We start from the raw sequence: 26,154 nt of genomic DNA, 5'->3' as shown, positions 1-26,154 counted from the left end.
AGACTGAATTCTTTGAACCACAGCATTAAAAGAACGGACCATAATCAGGTTTTATGATTAAATTTCAATTGTATTTTATAAAAAATAATTAACTTTCACAGAAGTGAAGAGATACAGGTACACAATGGCAGACACAATGGTATAAATACAGATCATTGAGAAACTGCTTGCAAGAGATTAAAAACAGACTGTACAGCACCGCATCTGAAATTGTGTAATAGCCAATAGGATTTTTACTTTTTCTACCTTTAAAATAATCCAATCCATAACAGGTTAATTTTGGAACACTGCTTTTAAAAATTCACATCCTTGCCCCAAAGAATTCTTCTCAATTTTCCCTTAGATAATTGCCCAAATATACTTTAACGTTGAGCAATTTATTTTTGTTTTAAAAAATGATGATGGTAGAAAAAGACATTCATGCAGTTTTACACCACCGTTAGTCTCTGATTCTCATATAAGGCAGATCATTAATTTTGTTTGTTTTTCTTAAAACAATGTCTTTCCCACTGAAATAAGCATTTAATACTTTCCATGACAAAGTCACAGCAGGCTTTGTATACTGTTTAGAAAGATACCTGTATGATGAACTAGGTCATTTTTAAAAGAAAGACTTTGCCATGTTCGGAATACATTACATTGTAGAAAAATCCTCCTCCATTCATTTTTATTGAGAAAGAAAAAAAAAATTGAAAAGAAACCCAGCTGAATGCTTTTGAGTTCGGCACAATTAACACTCTTTCTTGGTGGCCAAAAGTCACGTTGACACCTATGTGTCATCTTCTGTTTTAATAATGTGGAAAAGAGTGACGTTGAATAGGACTTGGTGCCCATTATTCCAGGCATAGAGAGCTCTATCTCTGGCATTGTAGTCAAGCATCGATATATGGAAATACTGATTGTGAAAAGGTATGTCTGTGTATTCATACGTGGAGGTTTTTGTCGAGTACGAATAGTAGACCTTGGCTCCGGTTAAGTGGGAATTGGTGACGTACAAGGTGCCACAGATCATGAAAGATTCCCCTGCACTTCGCTTGGGGTACCCAGTGCTCCAGGTTTTCATCACTTCTAAGGTATCCTGATTCATCTGACTGATGACAATGTTGCCTGCATTCTGATTGGTTGCGTAGACAGCCCACAAACCTATCTCGTCAGCCATCAGATCGATATCAGAGAAGCCACCCCAGGTGTAGGGATAGACGTTGTGAAAGCCAGCATACTCCAGGCTACGCTGAGCAAGAACCTGCCCAGTATCAAAACTATACTTGATGATGATGTTGCTCTGATATTTGTTGAAATAGAGAGACCCGTTGTAGACGACATGATTAGTTCCTGCCCATTTGAAAGGGAGGTTGTATGTCCTGGACTCTGCACCGCTGACAAAATCTGCTATGGATTTGTATTCACGGACAATTTTGTTGTTGGTGTAACTATCCATATACCAGACCTGAAAGTGAGAAGAAAACATGTGCTTTGGAAAATCAAATCAACACACTATTTTTAAATACATATATTACCCATCTCCCTGCCGCCCATGTTTTGACTTACTTCCAGTAGCAAAAGAAAGCCAAATGTTCAAGAATGGATGCAAAAAATTACCAAACGTTATTCGAGAAGGGTTGCAAAAAAAGAGTAGATTTGCCCTTCCATAAATAAGAAAACAATGGGTTAACATTCAGGATTTTAATACTGCAACATCGTCTAGGCTACAACTCGATTTGCTTTATTTATTTTGCAGCAAGCCTGCCCTCGTTTAAATAATGTGAAAGTTGTAAATTTCTCTCTATGTGTTATGTAAACATACCAAAAAGATACACAAAAACAAGCCATTTAGCAGTTTAGTAATAATAATGGTAGGCACAGTGTTTTAAATAAACAGGTTGAACTGGAAGAATCCCTCCCTTCCATAGTGAAGTTGGATGGTGAGTGCCCAAAGAAGTAGAATTATGTGTACATATATCATCATCATTTTAGCCATTGACTATCCAGTGCAGGATGAAGTCCTTTTCCGCATGTTTTCAACCAATTCTGATCCTGAACTTTCTTTTGCCAATTGGGCCCCCAATACTTGCTGATGTCATTGATCCATCTTGTCTTAGGTCTATTTCATGGACACTTTTTTATCAGGTAGAATCCATTCTATGACTGCCTTGGTCCACCTGCCATCAGTCCTTTGTGTTATGTGATCAACCCATTTCCATTATATTTATATTTATATTTATATTTATATTTATATTTATATTTATATTTATATTTTTATATCTGTTTCTATTTATATATCTATTCTGTTCTGTTCTGTTCTGTTCTGTTCTGTTCTATTCTATTCTATTCTATTCTATTCTATTCTATTCTATTCTATTCTATTCTATTCTATTCTATTCTATTCTATTCTATTCTATTCTACTCTACTCTACTCTACTCTATTCTAGTGTGTGTGTGTGTGTGTGTGTGTGTGTGTGCATAAAAAGTTAAAATCTTGGGTGTTTTCCCACGTCATTAAAAGTCTGTTAGTTAAAATGCTTAAAATCCTGGCTAAAATCTCATATACATATACATATACATACACACATACACACACATACATACATACGTGTGTGTGTGTGTGTGTGTGTGTGTGTGTTTGTAGGTCTTTGGTTATTTGGGTTTTCTCCCACGTAAAATTGGAAGTGTCTTGGCAACATTTCGACGAAGTCTCATTCGTCATCTTCAGGCTGGTGTTTTCGGCTTTGTGCTTCTAAGAGCAATGTGTAATAGCAGCTGTTTCTTCCTTTTAACTGCCAGTGGGGGTGTGAACTGATTGCACGAATCAGAAGCACGAAGTTGAAAACACCAGCCTTAAGATGACAAATGAGACTTCGTCGAAACGTCGCCAAGACACTTCCTATTTTACGTGGGAGATAACCCGAATAACCAAAGACCTACATACAAGCACCTGCGAAAACCTCAGAAAACACACACACAGACACACAGACACACACACACATATATGGGATACACACACACATACATGTAATTTTATCTTTTAAAATTTTAATTCTAAAATTTTAACTTTAACCTTAACAGTTTAATTTTTTGATGCTGTTTCTTATTTTTAGGCTGTATTGTATACTATCCAGTGTCCCTCTTTGAGGGTAATGAGTGGTTCAGAAATGTAAAATGTAAATAAACAAACAAACAAATAAATAATCCACCCATCCCACCATCCACCCATAAACATTTGCAGGAGTTCTAAGGGTTAGAGCAGTAAAAAAAATGTAAAATGCTAGTGTAAATTCTCCTTGCTGAAAATGAGGTAGTAAGGACTGAACATCACAGGATGTCCATAAATGTCAGCTGGAACAGAAAAATGAAGAGACAGAAGGAGAGGTGGACTGATTGAATTCATTATGCATGGAGGAGGCCATGACTGGCTCGTCTACTGAACAGGTCCACTCCGATGAGAAGGTGAGAATATATTGCAATGTTTTCCTGCAGATCCTACTTTAGCATTCCAAAGTTAAAATAAGGAGCCCCTCTCATCTGTCCCCCTCAATCAAGATTTCCATTTTCATTTGGCATGATGATTATGGATGTGAAAACTGCACCCCATTTGCTAGACTTACAGATACCGAAAAAGATTTATTTCTCTCTGGCAATCAAGCTGCACCGGGAAGGAAAACGAGATTAGATGTACAAAGCATGCTTTGCATGCAGATGGTCCTAGTTCATCTCCAGTCAAATGGATCTCTGTAACTAGCATTTGCCTGCGCCTTTAGGGAATCATCGCCAGTCAGAATAAACTTTAAGTATAGCAGACATTAAAGTTTAAGACAAGCTTATTTGCCTGTTTATTTAAAACACTTTCATACTGCCATTCATTCTATTTAGAATTTCAGGGATAATAAATCAACCAGAAGAATTCCTTCATGGCTCCCAGCAAGAGAGAATATAAGCCACCTACTCTGTTGTTTTTCTCGGATGCTAATGGATCTGTCATCCAAGCTCCAAACCGGGTTCCAGATGTCTTGACTGTAATAGGACCAGTTATTTTCATCAATTTGCCGCAGGCTGAAAAATGAAAAAAAGAAAAGAAATCACGACATATGCTGACTGCTTCCATCTTCCTGGTCGAAGTGGGGATGGATTAAGAAATCAGTTTTTAGAAGCTAAGAAATGAACAATTAAAGCTTTGAAGCGGATAAGAGACGATGGCTAGAAAGGGAATATGTTTAAATATTGTAGTGGCATAACCAAACGTTAGAATAGGGATGGAAACTAGAGGGAAGGGGATTAATAAAATACACATTTTTATATAATAAGGAGAAGTAATAATAAGAGGAGAAATCAGAATTTGAATTATGGTATTATCAAGTATGTTAAAATAATATGGTGACTGGCATAAAAATAATAGATTGAACTACTGAGTAACCAAATAATGAAAGATTATAATCCAACACAAATATGTGCATGCTTGCCAAATGTAACAAATATGATTATAATATTTTATTTGTATTAAAATGTATGACATGTAGAATATGGTGATTGACATGAAAATAACATGTTGAAATATTGAATAATCAAATAATGAAGGATAAATTGTAAATTGAATAAGCAAATAATGGAAAATTATAATTTAACATAAATGTTTGTATTATTATTATAACTGATTGGCATAAAAATAATACACTGCAATGAAAGACTATAATTTAACATAAATATGTGTATTATTATTAGAATTAATAATAATATAGTGTAGTTGCCTGCCGCTTGCGCACATGGAGCTGCGTGTGCCGATTTGCCCACCACACATGTGGAACCACCCCTCTCCTCCCTCCCGCCGGTCCGCCAAGATGGAAAGGTTGGGGAATTCTGACCTAAAGTATTCTGTTGCTCTGCTTCTACATGTTATGCAAAAAGGCATGGAGCAGGACGGGGAGATTTTTTTTATTTTTTATTTTTAAAAAGAGGAATATGTGTAAAAAGAGGGGAGCTTTGATCATGGACCTGCAGCTGCCATCCTGTGTTTTTCTGACTCCCCTCTGAAGATACCCTTGATCACATAATCCTGACCTTTGTGGTCATTCCCACATGCCACCCACCCCAGGCCTTTGCCTTTCCTGTGCTGAATTTAGCTGTCAGTCACCAAAGGTTGCTCCTGCCTATTTTATTCGCTCCTTCTGATTGTTTATAGGCAAGCTAAATGCATGTAAAATGCTGTTTTTCCAGGATGCCTGTGGTGTGATGTATTGCTAGGGATCTTGTTGTACAAGGGCTGTTGGTCCTTTACTATTATACTGAAACTTGGTAATGGGTTGCCTTGTTTACTGCAATTTAATCATGCATAGCAGTTTTGCCTTGCTGTTGGAAACCCTGAGCATCCTTACTTATACAGGATATAAACATTTTAAAGAAAGAAAAGAAAATGTTGGTTTATGCTATTGTGTGGCTTTATCACACCAGAGTGTATGGGTTCTCCAAGTGGAAGGCTTATATAGCAATCTTCTTTTTTTGGCATTTTTCCTTTAATTGGATACTTTAAAGAAGATATATAAATAGATACAAAAAGACAAGAAAAAGGATACACAGAAACAAATAAACAGGATTTTCAAAGTATTAAGATTATGGTTTTCTATTACACCATTATTTAATCATGAATAGCCTAATTCGTTTTAAAAGATTAGAAATGGCTATTAAGCTCTAAGCCAAATATGAATATCAAGAATCATGGTCAACATACTATAAATCATGGAATAAGATGATGTGCCACATTAAATTCAATTTATCTTATTAAAAAGTCTGTTCTAATTTAGATATGCTGTAAAATTGAAAAATGGATGCTATGCACACTGAAACATAAATTTTGGGTGTGGAATGAAGGAATGGTTTCTAGTTTGAATTGCATTCTACAGCAGATTTACTTTCAAGACACAAAGTTATACTAAATATAGAAGATATCCTACAATTTAGCATTTCTCCTAATGAATGGATCAAATAATCTTTCCAGGAGAAAGCATATAATATCTTTTCAACAATTAGTATATTTATTTATTTATTTATTTATTGGTTTGATTTATATGCCACCCTTCTCCGGAGACTCAGGGCGGCTTACAATGCGTTAAGCAATAGCCTTCATACTTTTGTATATACCTGCTTAGTAGGGCTTTCACCCCCCCCCCCAGTGGTGTTCTTTTTTATACAAAGTCAGTTTATTGCCCCCACAATCCAGATCCTCATATATATAAAGCAAATTCTGTATACAGTATCTTCTGAGGGAATAGAGGTATAGTCTTCGATTTATAACCACTTGCTTAGTGACAGGGGTGGATTCTACTTACCTTTACTGCAACGGGAAGCTTCTGCGCATGCACAGTTTGTACCTTATGACATCTGGGTGGGTGAGCGGAGCTTCCCACCACTTTTACCACTGGTTCTCAAGAAACGGACAGAATCGGAAGCAATCCACCACTGCTTAGTGACCATTTGAAATTACAGTGGACCGCACAAAAGTTACTTAGGACCTTGTTCTGAAGTTGCCCCCCCTCCCCGTCACGTGATTATATTTTGGATGCTTAGCAACTGGCTTGCATTTACGGCCATTTGCAATGTCCCATGGTCATGTGACCAAGATTAATGATGTTTTTGGCGAAAACTGCCTTTTACTTTCAGTTTTTGGCAAAAATGCCCTACAGTGAGCAATGGCTTCAATTTAACAACCACAGCATTGTTTGACGAACATAACGTTCATTTTATAACCACCACGTTTGCTTAATGACTATTGCAAAAAAGGCCATAAAATGAGGTTGATTATGTGGGTGACCCTCTTTGTGGCTATTATGATTTACAGTGTGGTGGGCAGTCTCCATTACAGTTCTAAATAGAGGACTTCCTGTGTATGATTTTTGTAAAGTTCAGTAAAAATAGTTCAGTTTGAAATGGGAATTAATCTTTTAAGATTGTTTCATTTTAAAGAAACTGTTTTTCCAAATTTGTTGGGCTTTACAACCTTGCCACCAAATGAAAGCTAATCTGTTATCCTTCTTATCTTTTCTACTACCTTCTCCTATTGATATCTTATAATGATAGAACTTCGTTCTTTGTATGTACACTGAGATCTTATGCACCAGAGAAAAATTCCTTATGTGTCTAGTCACATTTGGCCAATAAAGCTATTCTCCTCTCCTCTCCTCTCCTCTCCTCTCCTCTCCTCTCCTCTCCTCTCCTCCATTCCATTCCATTCCATTCCATTCCATTCCATTCCATTCCATTCCATTCCATCTATCATTACATTTCCAACAATTTTTGGATAATGAACTTCCAATTAGCTAAGAGAACCGGAGTAGAATACCAACAATAAAACAATGGATGATATTTATTTTTTGTTAATTTAATATTCAGAGTAAATTTAATGTCCTTCTTCAACTGCCTTTCCCACCATTGCACATCTATTACTGCATTCCAGTTCTGCGTTCATTGTTCCACAGTCTTACAATCTGTCACTTGTAAGAGATCTACAGCTAAAGCGAGATGACCTCTAGGCAAGCAGCTGGAAAACAGAGTTGTCCCTATCAGAAACACAGCCAACCTATTGGATATAAAACGAAAATATAACATAAGCTTTTCAGTTGTAGAAGCAAAAGAACAGAATGCAGCATTAAAAATTGAATTGATTTCTACCTTCATCTGAGATCTCTCAAATTAACTACACTCCAGAGATCTGGATTTTTGAATCTTCTTTTAAGGGAATGCTATGCTTCTTGTTAATCCTAATAATGTGTGACTAGTGAAATGTGAAAAGGCCTTGGCTAGCAATGGCTTGGCATGAAGTTGCCTGCTTTGGGCATTAAATAAGGCAATATTCTCCCATTTTTCTATTTTAATTTAAATTATTGTGTGATATTGTTTGCTGCCCAGAATCAATTGGATTGAGCTGGGTAGTTATAGAAATTGAATAAAATAATTAAACAAATATTTCCCCATTCTGCTTTACATTATTGCTTTTCTCTTATTTACCCCACACATTTGACAAATTCTATTCAAAGGGAATAAAATATGCAGCTTAATTGGATTTATTTAGCAGTGAGAAATATATACAATTAGATTCAAGTCCAGGATTCATTTCTGACAGCACTTCTCGCTACATTCAAATTGGATTTTTAAGAATTTCCATAGAGATTGAACAAAAATAGGGCTAATGTGCCAATTGTAATTTATTACCAATTATTTTTTAAATCTTCTGCATGTACTGCATGTGTGTGTGTGCTTGTGTATAATTATTGTTTAAAAGGCATGTTTAAAATGCATTAAACTACTTTTGAAATGAATATCTTGACATAAATACAGAGGTCTTGCTTTCATATTGCAGATGAAAGTGAAATCATGATTCAATGAACTCTTTAAAAATGTTTATAAATATGGCATAATCCTGAAACATAAATGGATGTGTTTTTGGAAATTGGCTGCATAGTCCCCTGGTTTCTAGGATGGTGCCTTAACCACTAAACCAAACTGAACAGACTATTTCAATCAGCCATTTTCCTTTACTTACAATGAGAAAAATGCTCCAATAATTTGTCTTAAAACATCCCATTCATTGCCAAACCAAATAGGTAGGAAATAAGTTAAAACTAAATAGACCTTGAAGATTAAAAATGATGCAGGCAGGAAGCAAATGTCATGGAAGTGTGTGTATCTTCTCATCCTTTTCCAGAAAAGGAGTTCTGAGATGAGTTTGCTCTAAAAGTTTCCCTTCAAATGGCATCCAGTGAAGCAATGCAGAAATAGAGAAACTTCCAGCATGCTGGCCTTACATCCTTGCCCTTTGAGGTCCCAAATGAGGTAGGATAGATAGAGGAAGAGACCAGACTGGGGTATTAATAATTTTGGCATTAACTCCATTCCCAGAATGTGCAATTTCAGCTACAGATTCTGAGAAGTTAAGCGGACTAATTGGATGCCGTGTAAGCTTTAAGTAAAGGCATGACGGTGACTGGGATGACGACAGAATAAAATCCACCATGGTTCCTGGTTCAGTTTTTCAGCTTTGCTTTAAAAATCCAATGATTCTGGTTTCCTAAATAAAGTTCTGTTTAGGTATTATATTTACATTTCTCTCTTGGGCTTAACATTTGGGGGCCTAAACCTAGTTGCACAACTGCCCAGAGTCATTTTGTAAAGTGATGTGGGCAGCATAATAAATTTAACAACAACAACAACAATTATCTGCATGCAATCTTTCCAAATATGTGGAGTTCAATCCCAAATCCAAACCCATTTGTAATTTTAAGTTGGAAAGAAGAATAAGGGGGATCAACAATAGGAACATCTGTTTTGATTTTTATTTGTCAAGGTTCCAAGTAATACCCCCAACGAAAGAAGATTCCGAGGCTTGAGTTTCCTCAAAGTTCCACTTTATTAGAAATGTCATATTGGCACATCTGGGAAAACCCGAATCTGAAAGTTTCCAGGTTTTCTTATCCCAAAAGAAAGTTTAAGTCCCTGCCCAGCAACCACATGTCCATCACATGATCCAATCAGACACCATCCAAAACTGGAGATGCCTCCCAGTCATCTCATTGCAGCTGCAGAGCAAGGTGGCCTTGATTCTCAGAGAAAAGAATATTATTTTGACTATCTATCACCCACACTCTATACAATCTCCCCTCCCATTTTCTCACAATAGAAAATACGGCAGGGCTGAGAGCCCAAATGTAAAAGATGGCTTCCAGGTCTGACATTGTTATTTTATTTTATTTTATTTCAAATACTTCTTTGTCCAGGTTCAGCATACTTAGTGGAATACGGACTTCTATATGCCATTGAAATCCCCACTGTGACCTCAGTCCCTTATGTAGCACAATCTTGACTACTTCGGGGACTGTGTGAGGCCTAATCATGGTTGGAAACCAGGCACACAGCAACATTTTTTTTCTTTTACTCCTGTGTCCCAAAATCTTCATCTCCCAAAACAACAACAACAACAAAGGCTACCTGTGTGCGTTAATTTAGGGAACACATACCACCAAGTGGAAATAATGGAATATTTTGTACAAATACACTGGCCTGTTCGTTAAATATAACTAGAGCAATATACAATGCGAGTAAAGTATACATAGAATGATGAAATGCTAAGTATATGGTTCATGGTTGAACAAGGAGGAAGACAAAACTGTTTGTTGTCCCCATAGTTATTTAATGCATTTGTGGAAAATATATAAGAATGTTTGTGATAACCTGAGAGACCAGTTTTGCCGTCTAGCAGGGCAGACTGAGAAATGTGTGAATGCAGGAAAGAAACCTTATTGCATAACGGACACAATAAAATGAATAGGTTTAAATAATGTAATGTTTGCATACATATGAAGTTGAAAGTAGGTTGCTGAATGAGATACTAGCTGTCTATAGAAGTAAACTATGTGAAAACTAATATAATACTATTATATAGTATTATACATACACACATATTTATATTTATTATGTCATATTATACTATATTATGTTATGTTGTTACATTATATTATTAAATGGTTCAGAATGAGCATGAAATAAGGCAAATATGTATGTATTTATGGGAAAATGAATACAAAATTATTGCGGTGACATTAAAATCCTGCTGCTTGGGGATATCTTTGTATATGCACATGTAGATGACACCGTGCTACTGACTGAGAACTTAAATGATTTGCAGAAATATATCTAAATGGTAAAGAAAAACTAGAGCAAAGAAAAAAAAATAGGATATGTTGGTAGAATATTAATTAAAAATGGGGGAAAAAACAAATGGAACAATTTTAATACATCCAAATGTGGGTAGAAATGTAGAGTAGTTATATATGATCTGCTTCAAGGAATAATTATTTTTCAAAGAAGCATTCTGCCTATTTTGTTATGGAAATAAAAGCTGTGTACATCCAAAGAAATAAGAGAAGCAATTAGAATGCAGTGGGAGTGGGATTCTGGAAAAGTATGTGTTGCAAAAGAAGAAGAAATATATCCAAAATAAATGAGTGCTAATCAAATGTCGACTGATTGAAAAAATGAATATCCTGTATCAAAAAAGTTCACTGATATGGGTTAGTTACATAAAATGAATGAAACTGAAACTGAAAATCAACTACATGAATGAAAAAGTGAGTAAATTAAGAATGTTAATTTAAACTAATTTGACCTATTGTTATTCTCTTTTTCTTATCTCAGACTTTTATTCCCTTTGGTTTAGTATTTTTCCAAAGTCTTTTTCTGCATTCTGAATAATGTTGCGTATTTCAAAAGGGAACAGAACAATGCACCTGTGTCTATGAAAAATTATGATCGTTAGCATCACATTAGAAAGCCAACTGCAAAAATCCATACAGCAAACCTAAAGGAAAATCCCTTAAAAAGGCCCTAATAAGAGTGTCAGTTTTCATGGAGCAAGCTTATAGGACAATCACGTTTGGCATACTGTCTAAGCTGACAGTATGTGCTTAGCTAACCCGTGAACCTGATGAATGGATTTGGACAGGCTTGCTATGATTATGGTGTGTTTGGGTCCCTGTCTGATATCCATCTGATACATCTTTCTAGCAGGTCTGAGTTTGTACTGAGGTTTGGTTGAAAAAGAAAGAGGCTGTAGCAGTCATAGTTCAGCACATAAGGGAGGAATAAGCTTCATTAAACCAACAAAGGAGTCAACAGGGTCTGACAGAAGAAGTATCTCACTACAAGGAAAAGACTCAGAGGAACAAACCCAGTGGAAGACAATGATAATGAAAAACTAGAGGCATACAAGATATTCTTTTTCATAGTCTCACAGAAGAAACAGTCTCTGAATCTCCAGAACAGTTCCATCAATAAATCTTGATTTCAGCAAGAAATTGACAAGATATGTCATTAGAGTTTGATTACTAAGTTAATTAACCATATGGGCTGGATGGTGTGGAAATGAATTGGTTAGATAGCCAGCTTAAAAACCAGACTAGAAAAATTGTAATTTATTTATTACATTTATCGGCCACCATCTTACCACAGGGTAACTCTGATCAATAATTGCAGGTAAGAATTAGTGAGGCATCATAAGATTCAATCTTTAGTCCTATAGCCTTCAATATTTTTATAACAACTTGGATGAAAAGCTGAAAGGAATGCTGAGTAGATTTGAGATGACATAAATAGGGATAGCTAATTGCCTAAAACAAAACAATTAAAAGAAGTTGTGTTTTACAGGGTAGCATGGAAAGCACTTGCCTATAAAGTCACAAAGGCGGATAGGACTAAATGGTTAAAAACAAACAAACAAGCTTGTCTAAAAATGTAGAAATAAAATTCAAAACAATTTGTGGTAGGTTAGAAAATAACAGTCTGAAGTTTAATGAAAATACCTTGGAAAATATCATTGGGGTCAAATCCACTTAGGTTAGAGTTAGTCTCCATGAATTCTGAGTGGAAAATGGACATCACCAATGGATTTGGAGCACCTGGTATGCTTAGCAGGGTGCTGACTAGCCTGCCTTAACTACATTTCCTGCTAAAATACCTTGGAAAATCCCATTGGGGAACAAATCCACTTAGGGTTAAAGTTAGGTCTCAATGAATTCGGAGAGCAAAATGGACATCGCAAATGGATTTGGAGTGCATTGTTATGGTTAGGAGTGCGGCGACTTTTCGAGCCTGCCTTATCTATGTTTTGTAGTAAAATACATGGGAAAAACCTATTTGGGGGGGGCATGTATTTAGGATTAGGGTTAGATCTCCATGAATTCAGAGAACAAAATGGAGATCTTCAAGGGATTCACAGCGTATAAGTATGCTTAGAATGGCAATGACTTTTGAAGCCTCTCTGCCTGTGGAACATCATCCCAGCAAAAATAAGATTGATCCCATTTTGACACACTTTCAAAAAGCCCTGCAGGGATCGTTTTTACAATGGGCCTGGAGACCGCATCAAATGGGTCTCCAGGCCCAGTTGGTTTTACTGTTGTCGCCAGGGAAGGTAAGGGTTTCTGGTCTTTTGTATTGTGGTTTTATTTCTGCAAGCCACCTGGAGTAACTGGGAGTGAGTTGGGCAGCCTTATAATTTTTAAATAATGAATGAATAATAAATAAATAAATTATAAGCAAATAAAATAAATTTGCCTTTATCTGAAATAGCCTGCCTTTTTGAATTACTGTGAATGTATTGAGGAAATGCCACCGAGGAGAGATCTAGTCACACTATGGATGACAATGATGTCTCAGTTCTTCTAGAAGACTGCTAAACTGATGTCTCTAGTGTTTCCAGAAGTAATGTACAACAAAACCATCACCTTCTGAGATGAACTGCAACATTAGAAACTGTGAATGTGTTCTGGCATTTACTGATAATGCACCTTTACAGTTTCTAATAAGTGCCTCTTGCCACTATTTTTATAGTCAAGGATTGTCAGTAAGACAAATGTCTCCACTGCTTCTGTCCATTAGGGATATAATTTGGGATGTGAAGTGACCTGATTGCCAAATACATTTCCTGCAGCAGTGGAGATGGTTGGCAGGCATTCACAGGGGCTGTGTCTGAGCTTTGGGATCAGTTTAAGTGCCAACTTAAATCTCAAAGCACATAACAGATCTGTGTTTCATTCTCCAGCTAGAGAAGGCACGCATTTCCCTCAGACAGTGCGAGAATACAGAAGAAAGGCAACTGATCCCATTTGCCATTCCTGTCCCTTTGGGATCTACCTAGATATGAGTGGCTATCTGACTATCACAAGGAGGAACATCACAAGAACAAACTTCAATGCTTTTTCAAAGGTTCATACGGTGTTATCAGGTTTCAGTTTCTGGGCACAATATTTTCACCTTGTATAACTAGCACATGCTGGCCATTACACACCCAGATACAAATCCTGCTTGCATTTTTTTAATATGTGGACATGCCTTAGATCACATACAGCTTATTCCATCAATTCTGCATAATTCATTCATACCTTATAAATTCCTTCTGGGGAAGTTTCATCATTCCTAATAAAATACCAAGAAAATTTCCTCTTATTCCTCAGTCTCTTTTGCATATTTTTCATCAATGAAATGGCAAGTGATTAAGTATTTCTAGTGATAACTAGAGACTCTCAAAAGGAAATATCACATGCATAGATTATTTTTCTTCCTGTTCATATAGCCATAATCCTTAATCGACATCTGGTTTCAAAGATATGTCAAAGATGTATTATTGAAAAGATAACTGAATCTAAAGGTCCTACTCAATATATTTCCAACTTGTCTTTAGGAAAATCTTGTATACGTGAAGGGGAAAATATTACAGTATAACGTTTCTGTATTGGTATCCAGAGTTTATGATTCAGTTTAACATTCAGAAGTCTGTAAAGGATTGGTATGGCTAATGCTGCTAGTTTCCCTTACTGATTAAAGGTATTGCTCATGATTTTGTTGCCAGAACTGAAGGATTGTGGTTTTTGAGTTCCCCTTTGTACAACTGTTTTCCATCCAGTTACTTTAGTTTATTTGCATTTGCTCTTTTAGATGAATATAATTTAAGTAATATTTTCCTCCATTAATTTTTTCACTCCTTATTTAACACAATTCGTGGCAATCAACTACATTCTCTAGTGTACCAGATGTATTCTGTGTTCAGAAATGAACAACCTGTAGAAATAAAAAAAAAAGCCACTCTTTTGAAGCTAATGTTGGGCAAATGAGAATGAAGATGGTTTAAGGGGATGTCCTTAATGCATACTGATTTGGAAATAGTTCAGGGATACTTGCTTATAGTTAAAGATGTCTGGCATTAGAAAAATGATCCATTACTTGCCTAATGAATATAAACATTCATAAATACAATGAAATACTGTGTGCATTTGGAGCAGATTTTTTCTGGTCCATAGTACTGTAGACAATTGCTACTGATTAAATTTATTTTGTGTGCTTATACATTAACAAAATGACTAGTTTGTGTTTCCTCAGAAGGGCAATTTGGCCTGGAATTATGTTGGGAGTGGGAACAGAAAGACCTGCTGGCAAAGCATCACTGAATTTATCGTCCAGCTGTTTGATTATGTCAAGTGCAATCTATTTGTTTAGGGCTATACCAGAATGGTGTTAACTAAGTCAAGTCCTGCTGTTGTGTGTGTCCTTCTGATATTGTGTACTGTATGTGTGTGTAGAACAGAGGGTGGTAAAGCTAAGGATGTGTTGCATAGTCTACTGTATTAAAGACATATGTTTCTCCTTCATGGTCGATGGACTATCTGAACTAATTGAATGATCCACTAGTATCTTGAAGATCTGGTAAAGCATGAATGCCACCCAACTGGCAGACATTCATCTCTGACAAAATTGATCAATTTCAAAGAGCCTCCAGCGTTTCAGTCATTTTTAAAAATATTTATAGTTCACTTGTTTAACTGTATACTATAGGAAGTCATACATTCACTGATCCTTTGTTTATTTTCTTCCATACCCATACTACCTTGTCATTCCCTCTCACTCCTCCATCCAAAATAAATCTTCCCTAAAGGCAAACCTTTTTTTTTAAAAAAAATCAGTCTAGTTTAAAGCCCTGGGATTTCCCTAATAAAATTAACTAGATCTGATCCTGCTTAATTCCCCCTGCCCCCCAAGGTCATTTACATGTAATTATCTGTAGTTTTGTAATCCATTCTCGGTATCTTTGAACATATAAAACAAAATCAGAAAAAGACAAAGTAGAAATAATCTAGTACTCCTCAGTGGCTATGGCCAGCAACTTTGGAAGAGCTTCAAGACTCTTCCAAAGTTGCTGGTGATACTGTATCTTGATTGTAAAAAGAAAAATTTAGATGCATGATAAGCAATCACATTAACTGCATTTAGAGAATTAAAATCTAATTACATTCCAATTAAGTTTTTGGCTCAGCCCTGTCTATAGCATGTCATTCAAACACCAAGGGTAGCTCTGTTCAGAAAAGATTGTACATGCCTGATCCAGCTAATGCATTATGAAGCATCCCTGTCTAAGGCCGCAGTGAACTGCAATAGTCTACAGTTTCCAAAATTACCCCTGTAGATCTATTGCTTAATGGATATGGGTCACAAGAGATAGCTCTAATTAGTTTTACTAGATCCAGCATTGGATATAACTCCTCACATGGTCACTAACACAACTATGATTTGGGAAAAGCCAACATAATTTGACATATGTTTATAGAGGCCAAATGGAATGTAACTCAGATTAGTGTGATGGTCCACTGATTGCCAATTTGATTCAATCTCATAGTTGCCAGAGGATAGAGGTTGCAGAACAAAATTAAAGGAAAGAAGGAATATCATTGTTATAAATCCCGTCTATGAAGGAGTGTCATCTGATGTGACCCAGAAAGAAGCATTTTCTGCTGTGGCACCCACTCTTCAGAACCTCATTTCCCCGAGGCTTAGGTTAGCCTCAACCCAACTGGCCTTTAGGGAAGTCCTCAAGATATGTCTTTGGCATCATGCTTGGAGGTCAGGCAGTAGTGGAGATCTTCTTTGGAAGTTATATATTGAATTTGATGTAGTGACTTATTTAGCCACTGATTTTTTTTTAATGTGGTTTTTATTGACAATTTTACAGATCAATTCAGCTTGTTTTCAGTGTTGCTTTTAAATTGCCGTGATCTGCCCAAAGTGACTTAGATAAGATGGGTGGCCATACAAATCAAAAAATAATATAAAATATATTATAGGACATGGGGGCATGGAAGGGTTCCCGGCAAAGCAGATATGAAGACAGCAACAAGGAATGAAAGGGTGAACTTACTCAGTTTTTTCATGCAATCTCGAAGTCTGGTTTCCAAACTGAGGACTCGTTGATGTAGCTCTTCATAATCATAAGCGCCAATTTCCTCTTGGATTCCAGTAAGTACTGAAGACAGGTTTCTAATCTCCTCTTTGAACTGGGTGATTAACTTGGCATCCGTTTTGTACTGCTCCAGAACTGGTATCAATGGTAGAAGATCATCCATCTTTTCCTTCAATTCCTGTGAAAAAGCAGTCGAGTGTGCATTAGGGAAAAGTAAAAAGTGCCCTGTCCTCTAAATTCCTTAATGAGATCCTGTTAGGCTTATTTTCACATCTACTCTTGTGGTTTTTATTGATCCTGGTATGAAAATGATGATTGCTGTTCTGTGAGACAGTTAGGGAGCTAAAAATAAATGGCTTCAAGCTTGGAGTAGTAGAACATATGAAATACTCAATTTTTATCTTACTTAAAATAAATCACTTTCTTTTAAATCAAGCCTTTTCCACTACTATAAAATCCAAAGCATTTTAAGGACAACTTGCCTGATCAGAAATAGACTGTTTTGCCTGCTTAATAATTGACACATATTCATATATTTGTGTTATACTACTACAACTTTTCTCACATGACTGATTACTTATGCCAACGTTTATTCTTGAACTAAATTGCAATTGCCATTCTACCAAAGTAAGACAAAAGATAGAAGAACTGCATCTTTAAAACAGCTCACAAGACTACTTCAATGAGAAAAAGCTTTGCAGTCAAGCATGTAGCTTGGTTTACTAATAAAATATTTCGATTTTTCAATTTTCTGGATTAATTCCTACTTCTCAACTGCCATTAAAAGTAATCTTCAAAATATCCCATAGCTATTTTGCTGGTAATTTTATAATTTGGGATGTGTTTGTGTGTGGTGGCATTATAAACCTGCACTTTAATGAGTTTCATCAATCATTTTGAAACTGTTTTTGAGAAGTGCTTCAGGAATATTACACTGTTCTGTTTTGGCTCGGTGTAACTAATTCTTGTCAGCTTCAGCTGCTGTTGTGCTTTTTGAAATTGTATTTCGAATTGAGTTGCTAGGGAATGAATGTGTTATGAACCTCAGTCCCAGTGCTTTTACATCTGTCAATGACACTGCTTACAGTACTCATTTTATGGGTGCAAAATTAGCATTCATTAGAAGGACCGCCTTGGGATTACTGAATGAAATCCCTTTATCACTGTTAATATCTATGGAGGGTTTCATGAATAGCATTTATAATTAAAACAGCATCTCTGTGCTGTTGTTATAGTTACATTTTAAGGGAGTGGGAATTGGATGGGAAAACAGCAACTAAACACTTTGAATGGGTTAGTGCTAATGATTTGAGGAGCACTTGAACATTTTTGTTTAGGATAGATGCTGAGAGATCTGAGATACATCTGAAAGAGCGAAACTATAATACAAAATTAGGTAAAACCAGCAAAACACACTCTCATCTATTATGTTCAATTTTACTCTTATTTCATGTAAAGCTTCTACTGAGGGGAAAAGAGCAAACCATTTTCAACAAAACCTAAAATAAAACATAGAAGTCATGTTTTTGAGGGAGGATGGGGAGAAGAAGAAAGAAATTCCTCCTTTGGCATCCAAATATTTAGAGAGAAATGGAATGGTTAAAGCAGACAGAAGTTGTGACTTTGTAATGAAAGGCCCACCCCTTTTTCATATGCCTGCCGTTTTTACTTTTTTTTTTTTTTGCCTTTCTTGTGGTTGCCCCTGAAATGAAAAAGGATATGGGCTATAATAAGATCAAAACCCACCATGAGTGACAGATTCATTTTTGGCCCCATCACTTGGCATGATGAGGCAGCTACCAGAAGTAGGGAACCTGCAGCGAGAGCTGAATTCTATCTAATGTGACCTGTCTTAAGGAATGTGTCAATTCCTTAAATCAGAATGCACAACTTTTTTTTGTGCTGAGGTCAACACTGTGCTGTTGAGTAGCAAACCTGAGTCTGCACAACAAAAGAGGTTGAGATAAAGACATGGGCAAAATCAGGGGGAAAAAACCCCCAAGTTAGATATGACTGAATTCACTTTTAAATGCCATTAACTAAATCCAGTTAATAGTACTCCATATATATTTAAGAATTTGATCATGCTAAAAGTTACGGCTCGATGAGAATATTTAGAAGGGTTTTGGTACGGGTGGGCAAAAGTTTTGTGGGCTAGATGTGGCTGTCCACCACGAGAACACTCTAAACTATTCTATCATTATGTCTCTGTTAGTCCATCACAGGCATTTAAGTTGTTATTATCAATCCAATGAGTTTTGGTTTATAGCTCAAAAAGGCAGCTTGTATTTTGCCTCTCCAGCAAAATGCTGGTTATTGCCCAAAAAAGGAGAAACGCAGCCAAAAACCAGTTATTAAAACAGTTAATTCGGTGAGCTGATCTTTTGTTTTCTGCAGGAATATGTTGGGTACCTCTTTCTATTAAAAACTGATTTCATCTCTTGCCTGTACATATTTTTACCTAACGAAAGGTGACTTTTATGAAAGAAGCTATTGTATTGTACAGAAACTGTCATGATAGAGAAAGGAAGGAGGGGAAGGAGGGAGGTTTTCAGCTATTGACTTTCTGCTTCCATATCAGAGACATCCTTGTCATCAAATCATACAGCACGTTGGAAGATTGTGAGTTCTCTTGTTTTGCCCTTATTTCAGTCACATTTTTCCAGTCTGTGGCTGTACAATGTCTGAGCCCATACATAAACTAGACTGCAACCTACTGGCACTAGTCCAATTCAAAAACTCTGGAGGCACCATTATTTTCATGGCATCCTGTCCAATAATGATAATAGAAAGCTTTATGAGAGAGAGAGAGAGAAAAATGACAATTACTTTCAGCTCAGATTCAGTAAACAGCTGCAGCGATGTGGGAAAAGGCATCAGTATTCCTTACAAAACTCCTTTCCCTTTCAAGGAACTGCTCCTGAAAGTCCTAGGACAGTGATGGCTAATCTGTTTGCTGTTGCGGGCCAAAAGCGGAGGGAGCACGGTGGGGTCACATGCGCGTGTGTCCACACCCATAATTCAATGTGCCCTGTGCATGCGCATACGCCCCCCCGTGCTCCCCCCACTTTTGGCACGCGATGGCACGGTGGGCTTTCTAGGAGCCCGGGGAGGGCGAAAACGGCCCGTTTCCCGACTTCTGGTGGGCCCGGAAGGTCTGAAAATCAGCTGGCTGGTGCGCGCATGCGCACTGGAGTTGAGCTAGGGCAATGCTCATGTGCCCATAGATATGGCTCCACATGCCACCTGTGGCACGCATGCCATAGGTTCGCCCTCACGGTCCTAGAAGCTTCTTTCACTGCAAATTTTATCATTGTCTCCTGCCAAAGAATGTATATTCCATCCAAGGTCATGAGTTCCATTTTTCCAAATTGTATTCTAATTCTGAGGAGGAAGTTAAATCAGGTTAACTTCAGAATTGCCCATATTGTATAGATCTCTTTCCAAGGCCCCTAAATTACTTAAATGGCTTTTGCCCACTTTTAAAATAAGCAGATATTGTGAAATCAGTATTGCACTCCCTGAAGAGATTTACCTTATGAGAGTTGTTAGCAGTGCATCATATCGTACACTGATAGTGGTGACTATGTTAAAAGCACATTTAAATTAATTGTATTTACCTCTTTACCTTAATAAAATCTATTTTCTAAAATTCATTTGGGAAACATTAGCATCAGTGGGGAGTCCATAGGTAAAGCTAAAGTGGATGTATTTCACACACCTAATTTAGAAAGACTGAAATTGCAGTGCTAAATTACAAGCAGAAATGTTATTATAATGAATGCATTAGAGGAAACTAGGCTCCCTTTGCAACTTCTAATTTTATACTCATGAGAGGAAAAACCCCATTTACTTTAGCTGCCCAGAAATTTTGAGCAAGAATGGTTTGGAAAGGATGAATTGGGAGAGTGTTTTATTAGAGAGAGTATCATAAACTCAGACCTTTTCAAATGGACATTAAATTCCCTTTCTGTTCCAGAGAACTTAATTTATGAATGCAGTACCACCACTACATAAGTCAATGAATTTTTTTTTCAGTGTTGGCTTCAATATGCTTTCAGAATTTTTGTACAGATAAAAGGCAAGATTTATAGATTCTTATCTAATTTTCAGACTGTTCTTTCTGGAATAAGTTAGGGCCGTGATGGCAAACCTAATGCATGCATGCCAAGAGTGGCATGCAGAGCCTTCTCTGCTGGCATGTGCGCTGTCGCCCCAGGTCAGATCTCCGTGGCATTTCTTCTGTGAGCTTCTGTTTCCCTGCAAACGACGAAACAGAAATCACGAAAGAAAAAGATTTTATTTCTTGCCATGCTGCCGGTATTGGGATGTCCCGCCTCCCAGCTGGTCTTTGGGTCTCTGCTGCGCATGTCTGCACATGTGCATCTCCGTGCATTCGCACATGTCCACGCTATCAGTTTGCGCATGCACACACGCGCAGTTTGGACACTCTGTGCCTAAAAGGTTTGCCATTACTGAGTTAGGGTATCTCCATACAGTAATGTATTTAATCTTGTATCTTTTTTTTTTTTTAAATTGAACATGAAAGATATGGATCTATTCCTATAGATATTATCCTCGGGTTACAATGGCAATTGGGACCAGAATTTCGATTTCAAATTTCCTACCATGCCCCAACATCTGTCGTGCTGCTGCCTGACTTCTGTGGCTGCTCGTGGCCAGATGCCACATTGCGCCAGTGCCGCCGCTTGTGCACGCAACAGCACGCCACACCATGCAATCTTCTGCTACGAGTGGTGGCACTGGCACGACGAGCCATGTGGCATCCTGCCACAAGCAGTGGCAGAAGTCAGACAGTGCCACGACAGATGTCGGTGCGTAGCAGGCCTGGCTGCGGTGGTCCTAAGGTAAGCGGGTAAGACATCCCCTGAAAATAAGATGTGATGCCTATTTGGGGCCCAAAAGAAAATAAGACTGGGTCCTATTTCAGGGAAATACAGTATGTACTTAAGTGAGTAAATAGCCCTAGAAGGGCTGGGGTGCTTTAGACTTCCTTATTATTTAGTATAGAAACCAAGCTGACTGCTTTTTCCTCCATATGTAGACCACAATTAAGCGAGCTCCTGAAGGAGAAGTGGAAGTGGTTGGAAACAAACAAGCAGTGCAGGCTGGTAATGTTGTGATTTTATTTAGAAGATGCAGATCAGTGTTGAGCAATTTTTGCCTCCTGTTCTCAAGATGCCACTTAGAGGGATTGCAGTTCTCCAGTCTTCTAACCCTGCTGAAAAGAATGGCTGCTGATTTGCTGCTGAATGGCCTTCTTATTAATCTATCATGAGATGCGATGTTGGCTAAACTTGGCTGGTTTCAAAAAAGAGGTGGATCATCTCATGGAAGTCATGGGGATCAATGGTTATTAGCCTTGATGGCAACATGACTGCCTCTTGAAGGCCATTTGGTGAGAGACTGATTGGCTTCTCTGTCCAGATGTTTGACCACTGCAAGAAAAGACTGTTGGATTAGATGGGCCAGGAGTTCGATGCAATAGGGCCATATTTATGCTCTTATTTATGAATTCCTAGACAAGTTGGTACCAGAATGTCCTTTTCTTATTTAGTTTCAGCTGGCTACTACAACCAATCAGGAAGACAATACTCGATTGTACCAATAAAGGAGAGTATTTGTAGCTTATGGTTGAAATGAGGAGCCTTTGGTGCTCTCCGAGCTTGGCTGTTTTCTTGCAGATGTTTCATTATCCAACCTAGATAACATCATCAGTGATAGTGTGCATCATAGTGCTAGCACTCATTATGTTATCTAGGTTGGGTAATGAAACATCTGCAAGAAAACAACCAAGCTCAGAGACCACCAAGGACCCTTCACTTTCTATTGCGGTACTGCTAAAAGCAAAATATTTATTGATTTTATACAGCTTTGGAACATGTGGAATGTTGACGCTTGGGAGCTTTTTGAAAACTTTCAGAAAAGAAAGATGAATTATGTAATTTGTTCAAATTGATGGAGTACTTACACAATCGGAAAAGAAGGGCACACACTTAATAAATAAAAATAAATAATAAGCACCTGGGACCACTGCTGTATTATTACAGCCACAATTGCATTTTGTACTATATTTAGAGTAGTGACCAAAATTGTGGAAACCTTTTGGGAAAAGAGTATTTTCTAAAACTAGCTAATAACACCACTTTTTTTTTTTTTGGAGTAGTACCATAAAATTATATATCAATGGACAGATCAAGAATGTAATGCAATAACTTTTATGAAGGATTTGCTATTAGAATAGCAGTTACAGCATAAAGAAGAAAAGTGAAACATGTAGAAAAAACACGATATACAAAAATTATCACCATAGAAAAAATGAGATATACAAAAATTATCACGTCAGTTAATACTTAGTTGGGTAACCTTTAGCATGAATTACGGTCTTGCAACGTCTTCCCATGGAGGGAACCAAGTCTTTTAGTTCTGCAGCTGTTATAATGTGAAACCAAGATTGAATGATTGCTTCTATTAACTGGGTTTTATTGCTGGGTTGCTTCTGACTAGCAAGTTTCTTTAGTTGGCTCCATAGATTTTCAATTGGGTTAAGGTCTGGGCTATTCCCAGGCCATTCCAGCAGTGGAATATGATTATCTTGAAACTCTAAAAAAAAGTGGTGCTATTAGCCATCAAACCTCAAAAATACACTTTTCCCAAAAGGTTTCCACAATTTAGGCCACTACTGTAAAATATTTAGAGTATTATGTACACCACGTGGGAATCTGCTCTATGTCAGGGAATACAAAAATAGCTTAAATAAGTATCTGGGATAGAGAATAAAGGATAGTTTGTCTCTGTAACAGAGCTATCAACATCAAAAAGGAGCTGGGTATTTTATGGAACAAACATATAAGACGATGAATAGTCATCCATTTGAAATCAGGTTTCCTGCAATGCGTGCCTAATCTAAAAGGCAAATTTGCAGGTCCTTTGCCATTTCAGAATGTCTACAGGAAAGAAAAACTGTATTAAGGGGTATGAAAAAAGAAGGAAAACATCTTACTTCACTTTACAGAATCGGAAAAAATAATACCACCTCTCATTGAAAATTTTGTCGAGTCAGTCCGCATGCTTCAATTGCTGGACCATGCCTCCGCTCTGCAATATTCACATTGCCAGTCCTGTGACTGGTGGCTTTATCTACGGTTGTTTAAAAAGGTCAATGAGAGCTGAACCAGAGAAAGTGATAGGAATGAATGAATTCACTGCATTTTAACAGCATCAGTAAATATGGAGCTGTTATGGGATGGACCGGAGCAGTTAGGCATGCAAAACCTGTTTTCTCTCTGTTCCTTTGACTCAATGCATGAAATACATGGCCTGAATTCTTGCAAATTGCTGCTCTGAAAGAAAGCAGACAGTCCATTATGCTGACCTTTTAAATTACTCAATAGCTTTACCGCCTTGCAATCCCTCTCAAAATGCCAGTTGAAGTATCATATCAAATCGGTTAGCCCGGCCAATCCAAATATCAGGTCTCTAAAAAGGTTACTGTGTTCAAACAGGCAAGTTGCCTTGACAGACAGCTAGGACTGAGCAGCTGCTTATTGACATTCTGTGCGGTCAATGAGAATACGTGAGCAACCCCGGACAGGTTTGTTATTAAGTCCAATGATGATAACAACCGCAAGAGAGCCAGGAGTGACCCTATTACCTATGTGAAGGTATTGTACATTGACACCATCCTGAACCTTTCTTGAACAGCTCAAAGGGAGAGTTTCTGGTTAACTTCCCTTCTTGTGTGAATTAACCTGGTTGTGACCTCAGATAAGGCTTTCTACTAATACCTGCCATGGCTGGAGGAAAAGAGGAGGTATAATAAGACTGTCAGATGATCTGCAGGTTCAGGGCAATGATATTTCCTTTTGGAGGCAGAGGTCATATCTACTGTATGCTCAGATCTAGTGATTGGGGACTTCTTTCAAACCTGGAAAGAGAGGAGCATTCTCCCTACACTTGAGGGCTTCAGGAGAATTGATCAAGCACTGACCAGTTTAGTTGGGCAGCCAGGTTTGTAATCCAAAACAACTACCCTCTCTTCCTCTTGTTTGGTGCCTGAGGCAGCCACAATCCTTTGCCTAAAGCAAGGTTTGGCTCAGTCCTTGCGTTTAGTCAAAGACACAGAAAGTGACAGAGAGGCAGCATCATTCTCTGCTCATCTTTTCTGAAACTGAGGCAGCAACTGTTGAGAGGAATCTATAGACTGAGGCTCTTCTTTCTGAGAAATTGCTAATGAGGTTCATTAAGTTCCCTGGGTCAAGAATATACTGTTTCTGTTCTTTATTGCCCGGAATATTTATTTTTCCCTCTCTTCAAAATCTTATTTCAGAAGAACTTGCCCATATTTGCATATCCCCCTGAAGAGTTGCATCTTTCCCCCTGTAATTGATCAGCATTTATGTATCTCAATCAATTTACTCTCCTTTGTTCCCCGTGTGGATGCCTCTGATTTAATCCTCAATTAAATAAAAAGCAACCTCAAAGTCTAGATGCCAAATTAAAAATATTAACTCAAATAATCCTACTAATAAAACATAGGAACCATAATAGTCCCATCTTGGATATGTATTAGAATTTACATGAATATCATTCCAATATAATTTTGTTATTTAATCTCCTGAATGATTCAGTTATCATCAGTGGAATCTGGCCATACATGTCTGTCCATCTTCCTTCCTTCCTTCCTTCCTTCCTTCCTTCCTTCCTTCCTTCCTTCCTTCCTTCCTCCCTCCCTCCCTCCCTCCCTCCCTCCTTCCCTCTTCTCTCTTTTTGTGGGAACCCCATCATGAAGGAAGTGACATAGAATCTCTTCACATTTTTGTTGCAGTAATTAATGATAATTACCCATCAGAGTGAAACAGCATAGAGCAAGGACAATCCTTTTCAAAACAAGTGTTCATGAATTTAGTAACAAGTGTTTAGGTTGATATCTAACACACCTCATACTGCCTTTCCCAATAATGCTTCGGTCAGTCAGTCAAGACAATTGTTATAGAAAATTAAAAGATGGAAATGCCTACTTGAAAATGTTTGGTCATTAAGGTCTTCCGGTCATCTTCAATTTGTCGGAACTTAGCCTTCAGTCCCTTCATTTGTGTTTCCATTCTCAAAACATACTGGAAATCCCTCTGAGTCCGTAGATTTAAAACTTCAATGGACTGAGACATATTCTGAACCTGTGAAAGAAAAACACTGCTCGTAACCTCATTTTTAAAAGTGCTCTCATCTTTCTTTCCCAAGGCACTTAAATAAAACGCAGAGTGATAGTTTGGCATGTGTCAGTTCTTGGATTGTTACCCGTTTTTAAAGACCTCAGGAAAACGCTGCATTTTTCAATGCACATGAATAGAGCGTCTGAATCGCAGATTAGA

The 26,154-nt window shown here is 37.4% G+C and overlaps 1 protein-coding gene across 1 annotated transcript in view; it reads right to left on the bottom strand.

Moving 5' to 3' along the window:
• Nucleotides 1-632: 632 nt before the first annotated feature.
• Nucleotides 633-26,154, bottom strand: part of OLFM3 (olfactomedin 3) — a 62,867-nt gene continuing 37,345 nt past the window's right edge. Inside the window, exons 3-6 of the mRNA XM_070939343.1 lie at nt 25,804-25,959; nt 16,721-16,940; nt 3,941-4,047; nt 633-1,447 (exon numbers count right to left, since the gene is read on the bottom strand). Of these exons, the coding sequence (XP_070795444.1) occupies nt 770-1,447; nt 3,941-4,047; nt 16,721-16,940; nt 25,804-25,959 (1,161 nt within the window). The 3' untranslated portion in view covers nt 633-769. The remainder of the gene's footprint in view (nt 1,448-3,940; nt 4,048-16,720; nt 16,941-25,803; nt 25,960-26,154) is intronic.

Source organism: Pituophis catenifer, unplaced genomic scaffold (assembly GCF_029215685.1).
Source record: "Pituophis catenifer annectens isolate HBS135680 unplaced genomic scaffold, rPitCat1.0.hap2 SCAF_3, whole genome shotgun sequence".
Lineage (NCBI taxonomy): Eukaryota > Metazoa > Chordata > Lepidosauria > Squamata > Colubridae > Pituophis > Pituophis catenifer.
This window is presented reverse-complemented; position numbering and strand designations above follow the sequence as displayed.